We start from the raw sequence: 15,101 nt of genomic DNA on the forward strand, positions 1-15,101 counted from the left end.
CTGGAATTGAACCCACAGCCGTGGTTTCCAGCCAAACAAAAGACAGGCATATGAGTTGAACATTTACCTCAGGTAGATACACTCCTTGGAGAGAACAATCATGGGAGAAAGAAGGGCTGCTTTTGCACAGGGAGACAACTCAAGGGGCAGGAGTCCACAGAGAGATGGACACTGGGAAGTACTAACTATGGGGAGGAAGTGGGAGGGGAGCTGTTGCATTGTGTTAAACTGTGGTCAATGTCATGAGACAAAGTGTATGTGAACTGCTGTATGGAAAATGAATCTTCTCTGTAAATCTTCACCCAAATCACAATTAAAAAAAAAAAAAAAAGAAAGAAATGAGATGACAAATTGCACTGGGCAAATCTACTGAAAAGACCTCTTTAAAGCGCTGAAGAACAAAGAGGTCTCTTTGAAGACTGAGGTGTGCTTAATCCAAGCCATGGTGTTTTTCAGTCACCTCATATGCATGTGAAAGCTGGACAGTGAATAAGGAAGACTGAAGAAGAGTTGATGCTTTTGCATCGTGGTGTTGGTGAAGAATACTCAAAGTACCATGGACTACAGAAGAACTAAAAAATCTGTCATGGAAGAAATGCAGCCAGAATGCTCCTTGGACATGAGAATGGCTAGACTTTGTCTCACCTACTTTGGTCATGGTGTCGGAAGGGACCATTACCTGGAGAAGGATATCATGCTTGGTAAAGTGGAAGGTCAGCAAAAATGGGGAAGGCCCTCAATGAGATGGATTGACACAGTGGCTACAACAATGGGCTCAGGTATAACAAGGATTGTAAGGCTGGTGCAGGACTTGGCTGTGGTTTGTTGTGTTGTACATAGGGTCGCTATGAGCCAGAGCCAACTTGATAGCACCTAACAACAACAAAGGGTAGAGGCTGGAAGAGTTATAAAGTGTCTAGTAGTAAAAGCCTATATTTCCTTGAAGAGACTGTTGGTAGAATTATGGCGGTCAAAGGCAATTCTGGTGAGGGCTCAGAAGGAGGTAAAAAGAGCTATAGAGAAAGTCTCTATTATCTTAGAGAATACATATGGTGCCAGTAACAGAATGTTGCTAGAAATGTGGACATTAAATGTGCTTCTGGTGAGGCTTTAAAAGAACATGATGAACATATGACTGAATGATAGAGGAAAGGTGATACTTTTTATGCAGTGGCATAAAACTTTTCTGAATTATGTTCAAGTGTTTGATGCAAGATAGAACTTAAAAGTGATGAAATTGGTTATCTGGCTGAAGAGATTTCAAAGTAAGATCTTAAAGGGGCCAAGTGGTTTATCCTTGCTGCTTATAGGAAAACACAAGAAGAAAGAGATGGACTTAGAAAATGAATTGTGCAATGTGAGTGACCAATATGGCAGCACTGAGGATGAGAAAGACATAGAGAGTTACATGGGCAGTACAGACAACAAATATGAACCCCTTTGCATATACAGTACTGAGTTGTCAGTGAAAGCAAACATGGGTATAGGGACGGATAGATAGGTGAACAAGCTAAACAATTAGGTATGTCTAAATGGAGAGTGTATCCAAGATCATATATAGGGTTGGCAGACAATGGGCCTATAAGTTCATGTGAATGATGAGAATTCCCAGGTGTATAGTAGAGCTGACAAGGGGCAAGGTTATGGTCATTACTTGGTCACAGCCAGCTACCCAGAGGGACCGAGTAGTTGATCCTGCGGGCTTGGGACCATAGTCGCAGGGGACATCAAGCTCAATTGGCATAACATACTATACAAAACATTGTTCCACATACTACTTTGGCGAGTAGCGACTGGGACCTTAAAAGCTAGGAAGCTGCCATCTAGATGCAACAATGGGTCTCTCCTCGTTAAGAAGAAAGAAGAAAACCAAAATTAATGGAAACAACCAGTCCTAGAGACTGGTACACCATCAGATCTGCAACCTATACAACTATGAGACCAGAAGAACTAGATGGTGCCCAGCTACCACTGCCATCCACTTGGAAGGGATGTAGGAGATCCTGCATAAAGAGGGAGAACAATGTGGTACAAAACTCAAAATCATTTGGAGGCAAAAAAAAAAAAAAAAAAAAAGAAGGTGGGGACCAGGTTTGCTGGTCCAATAGAACCTGGTGTAACCACTGAGACTATGGCCCCTAGCTGCCCTTCAGGTCTGGAATTGAACCCACAACTGTGGTTTCCAGCCAAACAAAGTACAGGCATGTGAGTTAAACATTTACCTCAAGTAGACACATGCCCTGGAGAGAACAATCATGGGAGAAGGAAGGGCTGCTTATGCACAGGGAGATAGCTCAGGGTGCAGAAGAGTATGAAGGGATGGACACTGGGAGGAGGTAACTATGGGGAGGAAGTGGGAGGGGAGCTGCTGCATTGTAAATTTTGGTCAATGACATGAGACAAAGTATATGTGAACTGCTGTATGAAAAGTGAATTTACTCTGTAAATCTTCACCCAAATCCTAATTAAAAAAAAAAAAAAATGAATTGTGCAAAATGAAAAGAAAATTTAAAGGTTTGAAATATTCTGTTGTACAAACTAAGGAAATGCGTGAGAAGATTTTCACCAAGGACATGGCTACACTCACTTTTGTTAAAGAGATTAAGCTGTGACTGATGGATCTAACCAACTACAACAGCAGAAAACCCATCGCCTTAGACAGAAGAGACAGAAAGGAGAGAACACTGTCTGTCTCTTGGAATTCTACAGGCAGAAAACAGGCCAAAGGAGCTACATCTGTTGTCTTCCAAGAAAAGAATCATACGTAGAGCAGCTTGGAGATCAGCAGAACTGATGGAAGTGGCATAGGAAGCAGAGCTGTCTAGGTCTCAAAGAGTGGGGCTATGGCCTCTAGATTTTCAAAGGGTAGGCCCAAAGCCTCTTAGTTTTCAGAGTTGGATATTTTCCAGAGGGTGGGGCTGCCATTAAGATGTGCCAGAGCAATGGGGCCACTTCCCAAAGCTGAAGGGATGGGGCTGCTATGCCCAAGGGGTAGAAGAAAGGGGTCTACTGGGGACAAGAGGGTGGGATCTGAATTTCCATTTAAGGAGAATTCAAGGATAAATAGGAGAATGGGGCTGTCTAAAGCTGAGGGAGCAGAGTTGCCAACCCATAGGGCCTGAAAGGTGGAGCTGAAGCCCAGGGCCAAGGGGTCTCCACCTAGAGTTCAGAGGGCACGGCCAACACACAGATCTGGTGGGCAGGGCCATTGCCCAGATGGTCTCAGAGAACAGAGGATTATTTTCAAGCCTTGAGAGCTAATGTAATTTGTTCTGCTATGTTTTGGACTTGCTTGGTACCTGTTATCCTTTCTTTCCCTCCAATTTCTCCCATTTGTAATGGAAATGTCTATCCTGTAACTGTTCTATCATTGTACTTTGGAAGCAGATAACTCATCCTTTACATTTCACAGATGAAGAGGAATTTTGCCTCAGGATGAATATATCTAAAGTCATATTTGATTCAGATTATTCAGAAGATGAGATTTTGGACTTGGAGTTGATTTAAGACTTTTGGGATGATGTGATGGGGTAAATGTGTTTTACATGAATTTTGGGGGACCAAAGGGTGGGATGCTATGGATTGAATTGAGAGAAGCAGAGATGGGGTAAGAAAGAAGCCAAGACACATGGAAATCTCCAAGGAACCAGGAAGCAGAAGCTGAAGAGACAAAAACATTCCTTCAAAGCTGGTAGACAGCAATAGCTTTCCCCTAGAGGTGGTGCTCTGAATTTTGACTTCTAGTCAACTGAACTGTGAGAAAATAAATTTGTTTGTTAAAGCTGCTTGTGGTACTTCTGGTATAGAAGTACTAGATAACTAAGATATGTCTGTTAAGTTTAAGAGCTCCACAGGTGACTCTAGGGTACAGCCAGGGTCCCCAAACCAGCCATGGTTTTGTACCAGCAGCATCACCTGGGAAATGGTTGGAAGTGCAAACTCTTGGTTCCCACACCACATCACACCTCTTGAAACAGATTTTGTGGGGATGGGCCCAGCCACCTGGGCCCTAACATGCCCTCCAGGGGATTCTAGTGAGGGTTAAAGTTCAGAATTGTACTTAAAGGGATGTTCTAGCTTAAGCAAGAGCCCCTCCTCCTAGAAAAGAGAAGGCAGACTCCACTGAGCTTGTCCTGTGAAAGTGGCATTAGCTCCCGAGACAGGAGCTGGTCTTCCGTAGCTCCCATCAGACAAAAGCATCTCCCTCAGCACCTTGCTGGCATCCCCCACACAGAAAGGCAGTTACCTGGAGGTCCATCTCTGCCAGGCTGATGAGCATCCTCGCTATAAACCTCTGCCAGAAACCAATAGGAACGAAGCTCATCTTAAACACCCTCTGGATGGTGTTGCCTGTGGGATGTCGCATGCCGTGGGTGTCTAGGCCAGGCTTGGAGGGAAGGAGGTGTGGCAATAGGTAGCTGAAACACATCAAAGGGGACAAGTGAACAGTGCAGCCCCAGCTTTGCCGCAAGGCCTCTTACACACAACATACACCATGGACAGCATGGTCTGGGATTGGCACTGTAGAAACATCTCAGGGCCTTCAGAATTTTGTTTTCAGAAACAGAGAGTGGTTTATGTGCTAAGACTAAGTGCTCCCAGGGAAAATGAAGATGGGTGCACTCCACATATTCATAAGGTTTCTAAGAGACATTAGAATAATGCTACGGAAAGAAAATATGTCTTGAAAACATCTGTGGTCATAAAAATGTCAGACAAAGCAAATTGGAGTTGATTCCCCATAGATGGGGTTGTGATTGGGAAATCACTTAAAATTATCTTGGGTTAGTAAAGGAAAAACAAATACAGCTGTGCAGTTCTAAGGATGATGGGGATACTGGGGTCGGAGTAATGTTTTTGGCCTTCCAAGCTATTTATTGTTCTTGGCCAATGGAGACAACACGATTGCCTTCAAAGTCAGAATGAGGCCATTTGTGCAAAAGAGGGATATTTTATGAGAACACTGTTGCTCACCACAAAAACGCCATGTCACTGTGTCAGAGAGGCATTCATGCCTGTTGTCATTTTAAAACAATTACAGCTGGAGCCTGGGAGGTCCCTCAGAGTGTGTGGAAGCCAGCCTGTCTGTGCCTGTGGAGTCACAGAGTGGGGTATGGAGGGTGGAGAGAAGCTCCCCCTAGGAGCTGCCGCCACAGCAACCTGGAGATGTGCACACACCAAGTCTTTTTCTTAACAAAGGCTTTGCTTTTGGCTCTCTTAATTCTTTAAAATAAATCAGTTTAGGCCCAATAAATGTCTTTAGAAATATCTGGAAGATACTACTAAAATGTTTTATAAGGAAAATTCAATTACAGCCTTGTTGGCCTGCTCTGAACTTGCACGTTCCGTGTCTTGAGCACTCTACTTCTCCACCTCGCTGAATTTCTGTTTCCTCTCCTGGGAAACAGGAAGAGAAAGGACACCATTCTCACAGGACTGTGGAAAGGATGAATTGAGACTGCAGGGGAAGTCTTGAACCCTGGTCAAGGCCCAGTGGGAACAGGCGAGAAGGTAAGCTCCTTTTCATTCATTCATTTCAGACTATTCCCACCATAGGGTTGTCATTGGCTGATTTTCAGAAGTAGATTGCCAGGTCTTTCTTCCTAACCTGTCTCAGTCTGGAAGCTCTGCTGAAACCTATGCAGCATCATAGCAAAACGCAAGCCTTCATTGACAGACTGGATACCGGGGGGAAAACAAAACAAAACAAACAAACCCCAAAACCCAAACCCACTGCCATCGAGTTGATTCCAACTCATAGTGAGCCCCATTGGGTTTCCAAGGCAATAAATATTTACAGAAGTAGATTGCCCCATCTTCCTTCTGTGGAGTGGCTGGTGGGTTTGAACCACCAACTTTCTGGTTAGCAGTCAAATGCCTTGGGCACTGCACCACAGACTGGATGGTGGCTGCAAATGAGGTACATTGGCCAGGAATTGAACCCAGGTCTCTTGCATGGAAGGTGAAAACTCTACTACTGAACCACTGCTGCCCCCTCACCTCTCTATAGTGAATAGTGCTGATCTGTTGTTTTGTCCGCTCACTTCATGCGACCTCCTCATGCCCATCATGCCTTGGGACTCTCTGCTTATGGTTTCATCTCTTTACTTTGAACATATGTGCTGCATGAGGGCAGTGAGCAATCTCTACACCAGATGTCCCAGCATAGTGCACACACATAGCAGGTGCTCAAAATTATTTTTTTAATTTTCAAATGCAATTTTATTTATTTATTTTTAAATATTTTATTGTGATTTTGGAGGAATTTACATAGGAAATGAGGTTCTCATTTAACAATTTCTATACATACTATTAAGAAGCTCTAGTGGCATAGTGCCTAAGACATTTGACAGCTAACCAGAAGGTTGGCAGCTCAAACCCATCAGCTGCTCCATTGGAGGAAGATGGGGCAAGCTACTTACATAAAGATTTACCACCTCAGAAACCCAATGGGGCTCTCTATGAGAATCAACTAAATGGCAGTGAGTTTTTTTTTAATACATATTGTTCAGTGACATTAGTTATACTATTCACAATGTGTCAGCACTCTCATAATTTCCATTCTGGTTGTATTATTCCTATTAATCTTCCTTGTTCTTTCATACTTTCTCATCTTTGGTCTAGGGTAAATGTTGATCTTGAGGTTTCATTTAGATGATTGTTTAGAGAAGCACAGTACTCATGGGTGATATAATTTATCTTATGAGCCACTCTATCTTCTGGCTGATAGGTGATGTCTGGGAGTGATTTGAGTTCTAAGTTTAAAGGGTATCCCAGGGTAACGGTTTTGGGGGTTTTTCTCGTTTATACCAGTCCAGTGAGTCTGGTCTTTTTAGGAATCTGAATTTTTTTCTATATTTTTTCCCATTCTCTATGGGACCATCTGTTGTGCTCTGGTTGGAACAGTTGGTAGCCAAGAACCATCGAGCTCTTCTGGTCAATAATTATCTTAGAGGCAGAGGTGATTTAGAGGCCATCACAGAACATGGACAGAGTCAAACTCCGGCAAATGAAGCCAGCTCTCAAGGTGAGTTGAGCCTTTTCACAAGACACCTGGCATTTAATTTGAGACCAATTACAATCAGAAAAGACTTTCTCAGTAAGATGACAAGAGAGTCAGCCTGTCATATTATAGTAGCTTGTGTGTTGCTATGATGCTGGAAGCTATGTCACTGGTATTTCAAATACTAGCAGGATCACCCATGGTGGACAGGTTTCAGTGGAGCTTTCAGACAAAGACTAGGAAGATAGGCCTGGAGATCTACTTCTGACAATTAGCCAATGAAAACTTTATGCATCACAGCAGAACACTATTCAACTTGCTTGCTTTGGACATGTCATCAGGAGGGATCAGTTCCTGGAAGAAGACATCATGTTTGGTGATGTAGAGGGTCAGTGAGGGTAAAGAAGACCCTTGATGAGATGGATTGGCACAACAGCTACACAAAGATGGACTTGAACATGACTGCAAACAAGGATGCCACAGGACCTGGAAATGTTTTATTCTGTTGTACATAAGGTCACTAAGTTGGAGTTGACTCACTGGCAGCTATCTGTCTGTCTGTCTGTCTATCTATCTATCTACCTACCTACCTATTCATCCATCCATCCATCCACCCACAGGAACCACAGCTGTGGGCACTGAACACAAAGAAGCAGTAACAATGATAATAGTATTAACTATACAATTTAGATATCTTACTATGTAAGAAACACTGTTCTAAATATTTTACATGTATTGTCTAATTTACAGAGCTCTGGTGGGATAGTGCCTAAGGCATTTGACTGCTAACCAGAAGGTTGGTGGTTCAAACCCACCAGCCACTCTGTGGGAGACTGGGCAATCTACTTCTGTAAAGATTTACTGCCTCGGAAACTCAAAGGGGGTTACTATGGGGACTGGAATCTGCACTGGAACCATGCACTACACCCTGTCCTCCAAGCCCCTTCTCTCCTGGGGTGTGTTTTTCAATTTAGCAACCCAGGAAGATACATCTAATAGTGAGAAAAAATAATTTAATACTAAAGAGTTGATGGACATCAAGCCTCGGCAGTAAGAATTTAACGAAAAAAAGCTTAAATAAAAGCTTATAAAGAGCATGGATCAATTTCCTGGTTAGAGCACTCTGTCAATGAAGCCAAAACTGACAGAATAACAAATAGAAAATGTGAATAAGCCCAAACCTATTAAAGAGATTGAATCTGCAATTAAAAACTTTTCCATGAAGGAAACTTCAGGCCCAGATGGTTTTATTGATGAATTCTATCAAAAAGTTAAGGAAGATGTAATAGTAATCTTATACAAACTCTTATAGAAAGTAGAGGAGGAAATTTGCAACTCACTTTATGAAGTCAGGACAACCCAAATCTAATAAAGACATTTAAAAAGTACGGATCATGGGGGGAAAAAAAAGTGCAGATCATGATCCCTTATGAACATAGAAAATTCTTAAGAAAATTATCTTTTTATATATATTTCTACACTAGCCAATGCAAAAATCTCAGCAAATTAGGCAAAGAAGGGAATTTCCTCACTCTGCTAAAGGAGATCTATTTAAAAAACCCTACAGCTGACATCATACTTAGTGGTGAAAGACAAAGCTTTTTCCCTTTGACATCACTAATAAGACAAGGACACTTCTTCTCACCTCATCTACTCAATCTTTTACTAGAGATCCTAGCCAATGAAATTAGGCAAAGAGGGAATATAAACTATGCAAAAAATTAGAAAGTACTTGTTTTGGCAGTTTATATACTAAAATTGGAATATTAATTAGAAAGTAGAAGTTAAACTATTTTTTTTCCATAGACAACAAGATTGTGTATTTAGAAAATCCTGAGAAATCACAAAATATCTACTAGCCCTAATTAATGAATTTATCAAGGTTTCTGGATATAAAATAAATATATAAAAATCAAGTGTCTCTGTATACTAGCAACAGTCAATTGAAAATTCAATTGGAAATACAGCAAAGAACATACATTATATGTTGTTGTTGTTGTTATTTGCCATCGAGTTGGACCCGACTCATAGCAACCCCTCCTTGGGTTTCTGAGGTGATATCACTACGGAAGTAGATTGCCCAACCTTCCTTCTGAGGAGTGGCTGGTGGATTTGAACTGCCAGTCTTCTGGTTAGCAGTCAAGTGCCTTAGGCACTCTGCTACCAGAGCTCCTATAAATTACGTAGAAATAAATTTAATAAAAGATGCATAGGATATGAACACTGAAAACAGTGTTTCCCTGCCCCCCTCCAGCAGGGGTTGGGTAAAAACAAACTGATTCTAAAATTTAGATAGAAATGCAAAGAACCTAGACTAGCAAAAATAATTCTTGAAAATGAAGAACAAATTTGGAGGGTGTGGCAGGCTGAATAATGGTCCCTGAAGATACCCAGGGCCTAATTCCTGGAATCTAAGAATGTTGCCTTACATGGTGAAAGCGACTTTGCAGAGATGATTAAGTTAAGGATTTTGAAGATGGGGAGATTATTTTAGATTATGCAAGTGAGCCCTAAATGCAACTGTAAGTGTCTTTATAAGAGGCAAGGAGAGGGAGAGTTTACACAAAAGAAGTCAATGTGACCACTGAAGCAAAATACTACATTGCTGAAGAAATACATTGCCAAGTAATACAAGGAATGCAACTCTAGAAGTTAGAAAAAGTAAGGAAGTTAAATCGATTCTGGCTAGAACTTCAGAGACAGAGTAGCCCTGCTGACAGGCTGATTTCGGCCCAGTGAAACTGATTTTGGACTTCTGGCCTCCAGAACCATAAGAGAATAAATGTGTGTTGTTTTAAGCTATGCAATTTGTGATAATTTGTTATAGCAGCCATAGGAAATTAATATAGAGGGTTTATACAATTTGATTTCAAGTCTTAGTCTAAAGTTACAATAATCAGTATAGTTTGTTATTGGCATAAGGATAACCCATTTCCATCAAGTTGATCCTAACTCATTGTAACCCTATAGGAGAGAGTAGAACTTCCCCATAGGTTTTTAAAGGCTGTAAATCTTTACAGAAGCACACTGCCACATCGTTCTCCATGGAGTGGCTGGTGGGTTCAAACCACCAACCTTTAGGTTAGCAGCCAAGTGCTTAACCACTATGCTACAAGGATTCCTTTGGCATAAGGATAGACATATAGGTTGTTGTTGTTATGTGCCGTCGAGTCAAACCTGACTCATAGCGACCCCTCCTTGGGTTTCCGAGGCAGTATCACTACGGAAGTAGGATTGCCCAACCTTCCTTCCGAGGAGTGGCTGGTGGGTTTGAACCACCAGCCGTCTGGTTAGCAGGCAAGTGTCTTAGCCACTATGCTACCAGAACTCCCTGACATATAGGTTAGTGGCTATAATATAGAAATAAAGTATGTTGTTGGTTGGTGCTGTCAAGTCAGTTCTGACTCAAAGTGACTCCATATACAATAGAACAAAACACTGGCTGGACCTGTGCGATCCTCACAATGGTTGCTATGTTTGAGCCCATTGTTGCAGCCATTGTGTTGATCCATCTTGTTGAGGGTATCCCTCTTTTTTGCTGACCCTCTACTTTACCAAGGATCTCTTCTGACAACATGTCCAAAGTACATGAAACGAAGTCTCACCATCCTTGATTCTAAGTAGAATTCTGGCTGTATTTCTTCTTAGGTAGATTTGTTCATTCTTCTAGCAGACCATGGTATAGTTAACATTCTTCACCAATACCATCATTCAGATGAATCAATTCTTCTTCAGTCTTCCTTATTCATTGTCCAACTTTTGCATACATACGAGGTGACTAAAAATACCATAGCTTGGGTCAGGCACACCTTAGTCTGCAAGGTGACATATTTGTTTTTTTAACACTTTAAAGAGGTCTTTTGGAGCAGATTTGCCAAATGCAATAATGTTTGATTTCTTGACTGCTGCTTCCGTGGGCATTGATTGTGGATCCAAGTAAAATGAATTTTTTTTTTTCTTTTCCTTCACCCAAATCAATACCTGTCTCTTACCTATCTAGCAATTTTCCTTCCTCTCCCCTCCCATCCCTGGTAACCAACAGAGAAAGTTTCCTTCCCTATATAAACCTTTCCTTGAGTTTTTATAATATGGACTAATACATTATTTATCCTTCTGTGACTGACTTATTTCACTCAGTATAATGTCCTCCAATTTCATTCACATTATGAGGTGTTTCAAGGATTCTACATTATTTTTTTAGGGTTGCATAGTATTCCATTGTGTGTATGTACCATAGCTTGGTTATCCATTCATCCATTGAGAGGCACTTAGGTTGTTCCCATCTCTTCGCTATTGTGAACAGTGCTGTGATGAACATGGGTGTGGATATATCTATTCATGTCCTGGCTCTCACTTCTTTAGGATCTATACCTAGTAATAGGATTTCTGGACCAAATGGCATTTTTATTTCTGACTTTTTAAGGAATTGCCATACCAATTTCCACAGTGGTTGTGTCATTTTACATTTCCACCAGCAGTGTATGAGAGTCCCAATCTCTCCACATCCTTGCCAGCATTTGTTATTTTCTGTCTTGTGGAACTTTGCTATTAGTGCTGGGATGAGACGGTATGCCATTGTTGTTTTGATTTGCATCTCCCTAATGGCTAATGACCTCAGAAGGAAGATGGGGCAATTTACTTCTGTAGTGATACTGCCTCGGAAACCTAAGGAGGGGTCACTATGAGTCGGGTCCGACTCGACGGCACACAACAAAAAACAACAACAATGGCTAATGATCGTGAATATTTCTTCATGAGTTTAATGGCTGCCTGAATATCTTCTTTGGGGAAGTGTTTGTTCATGTCTTTTTTAATTGGATTGCTTGTCTTTTTGATGCTGAGGTGTTGGAGTTTTCTACAAATCCAAGTAAAATGAAATATTTGACAACTTTAGTATTTAATCCGCTTATCATGATATTACTTATTGGTCCAGTTGTGAGGATTTTTGTTTTCTTTATATTGAGGTGTAATCTATACTTAAGGCTGTAGTGTCTGATCTTAACCAGTAAGTGCTTCAAGTCTTCTTTATTTTAAGCAAGCAAAGTTGTATCATCTGTATATTACAAGTTGTTAACGAGTCTTCCTACAATCTTGATGCTTCATTCTTCTTCATATAGTCCAGTTTCTCAGATTATTTCCTTAGCATACAAAATGAATAAGTATAGTAAAAAAATACAATCCTGAAAACCTTTCATGATTTTAAACCACACAGCAAATAGCCCAATAAGCAACATCATGATGAATGGAGAAAAGACTGAATTTGTCAAGGATTTCATTTTACTTATATGCACAATAAGTGTCCACAGAAGCAACAGTCAAAAAATGAAATGACATCTGATTGCAGATTGCGTTGGGCAAACCTGCTGCAAAGGATGTCTTTAAAGATGTCACTCTGAAGAATAAGGCGTACTTGACCCAAACCATGGTATCTTCTATTGCCTCATTTGTATGTGAAAGCTAGAAAGTGAATAATCAAGACCAAAGAAGAACTGATGCACTTGAATTATGGTGTTGGTGAAGAAAATTAAACATATCATGGAGTGCCAGAAGAACAAACAAATCTGTCTTGGAGGAAGTGCAGCCTGAATGTTCTTTAGATGCGAGGGTGATGAGACTTCATCTTACACACTTTGGATATGTTATCAGGAGGGACCAGTCCCTGGAGAAGGACATCATCCTTGGTAAAATTGAGGGTCTGCAAAAAAAGAAGATGATCCTCAATGCAATGGATTGACATAGTGGCTGCAACATGGTGGCTCAAGATTGTGAGGATGGTGCAGGATGGAGGCATGTTTCATTCTGTTGTATACAGGGTTGCTATGAGTTGGAACTGACATGATGGAACCTAATAACAACTACAGCAACAACAACATCCCTTGTGCTCTTTGAAAGAATGCCTCTTGGTCTATGTACAGGTTCCATATGAGCACATGTTCTGGAATTCCCATTCTTTGCAATGCAATCCATAATTTGTCATGATCCACACAGTCAAATGACTTTGCATAGTCAATAAAACACAGGTAAACATCTTTCTGGTATTTGCTTTCAGCCAAGATCCATCTGACATCAGCAATGATATACCTTGTTCCAAGTCAACTTCTGAATCTGGCTTGAATTTTTGGCAGTTCCTTGTTGATGTGCTACTGCAACTGTTTTTGAATCATCTTTAGCAAAATATTACTTGTGTGTGATATTAATGATACTGTTTGATATTTTCTGCATTCTGTTCAATCACATTTCTTTGGAATGGGCACAAATATGGATTTCTTCCAATCTGTTGGGTAGATAGCTGTAATAGTTGGGGTTGTGTATCAGTTTGCCTGGACCATGATTCTGAGTGGTTTAAGTAGTTGTGGTGTGGTCATTTCCATGATGAGATCTGATGTACATGCTTTGAGTAGCTAATCAGTTCAAAGGGAGTTTCCTTAGGGATGTGGCTTGCTTCCAATACATATATGGACATCCTGGGAAAATTTGGGAACCTTCTGTGGATCTGGATCCTCTCATGCTGCCTGCAGCTGTCCGGTGAGCCTACAATCCACCATTATGCCTGCTGATCTTGGATTCATTATGCACTGAAGTCAGCAGCCTGTTATACTGCCTGCAAATCTTGAGCTCCTCAGCCCTTGCAGCTGCATGAGTTGGGAAATGCCTCCAGCTTGATGTTTGATCCAGGAACTTGGACTTGCCCCTCTATAACTGTGTGAGCCATTTTCCTAAGATGAATTTCTCTCTAGATATATAAGCTTTACTTGTTTTGCTTCTATAGAGAACCCAGCCTAAGATAGTAGCTGTCTTCCAAATTTCTTGACATAGAAGAGCAAGCACTTCCAGGGTTGCATCTCTTTGTTGAAACATCTCAATTGGTATTCTGTCAGTTCCTGAAGCCTTCTTTTTCTCCAATGCCTTTAGTGAAGCTTGGTCTTCTTCCTTTAGTACCAGAGGTTCTTGATCACATGCTATCTCCTGAAATGGCTGAACATCAACCAATTGTTTTTGCTACAGGGACTGCAGTGCTTTCATTTTATTCTGATGGTTCCAGTACCCTTCAATATTTTGTCCATAGAATCTTTCAATACTGTAACTCGGGGCTTGAATGTTTTCTTCAGTTCTTTCAGCTTGAAAAATGCTGAGTGTGTTCTCCCTTTTTTATTTTCTAACTCCAGGTCTTTGCACATGTCACTATAATACTTCACTTTGTTTTCTCAAGCTGCTCTTTGAAATCTTCTGTTCAGCTCTTTTACTTTATCATTTCTTCCATTTGCTTTAGCTATTCAGGAGCAACTTTAAAAGTCTATTCTGACATCAATTTTGGTCTTCTCTTTCTTTCCTGCCCCAACCCTTTTTTATTGTGATTTGGGTGAAAGTTTACAGGGCAAATTTACTTACCATACAGTGGTTCACATACACTTTGTCTTATGACATTGACCACAGTTTACCACAATGCAACAGCTCCCCTCACACTTCCTACCCATAGTTACCTCTTCCCTGTGTCCGTCCCTCCATGCACTCCTGCCGCCGGAGCTGTCTCCCTGTGCATAAGCAGCCCTTCTTTCTCCCATGATGGTTCTCTCCAAGGAGTCTATCTACTTGAGGTAAATGTTCAACTCATATGCCTGTCTTTTCTTTCGGTGGAAACCACAGGTGTGGGTTCAATTCCAGATCTGAAGGACTGCTAGGGGCCATAGTCTCAGTGGTTCCACCAGGCTCTATCGGACCAGCAAACTTGGTCCCCCCCCCCGGCTTTTTTTTTCTCCACATGATTTTGAGTTTTGTTCCACATTGTTCTCCCTCTCTATCAAGGATTTCCAACATAGATGCCCTTTCAAGTGGATGACAGTAGTAGCCAGGCACCAATCTAGTTCTTCTGGTCTCATAGTCGTATAGGCTGCAGATTGGATGGTGTACCAGTTGCTAGGACTATTTGGTTCCACGAATTTTGGTTTCTTCATTCTTCTTTGCTCTGGAAGAGGAGACCCATCGTTGCATCTAGATGGAAGCTTGCTAGCTTTTAAGGTCCCAGTCGCTACTCGCCAAAGTAGGAGGTGGAACAATGTTTTGTATAGTATGTTATGCCAATTGAGCTTGATGTCCCCTG

The 15,101-nt window shown here is 41.3% G+C and overlaps 1 protein-coding gene across 1 annotated transcript in view; it reads right to left on the reverse strand.

Annotated features, from left to right (window-relative positions):
• LRRK1 (leucine rich repeat kinase 1) overlaps positions 1 to 15,101 on the reverse strand; it is a 359,564-nt gene that overhangs the window by 48,470 nt on the left and 295,993 nt on the right. The window contains exon 20 of the mRNA XM_007959936.1: positions 4,247 to 4,418. Within this exon, the coding sequence (XP_007958127.1) occupies positions 4,247 to 4,418 (172 nt within the window). The remainder of the gene's footprint in view (positions 1 to 4,246; positions 4,419 to 15,101) is intronic.

The sequence above is a fragment of the Orycteropus afer genome, unplaced genomic scaffold (genome assembly GCF_000298275.1).
Source record: "Orycteropus afer afer isolate SDZICR_OR568_19922 unplaced genomic scaffold, OryAfe1.0 scaffold00019, whole genome shotgun sequence".
Taxonomy (NCBI): domain Eukaryota; kingdom Metazoa; phylum Chordata; class Mammalia; order Tubulidentata; family Orycteropodidae; genus Orycteropus; species Orycteropus afer.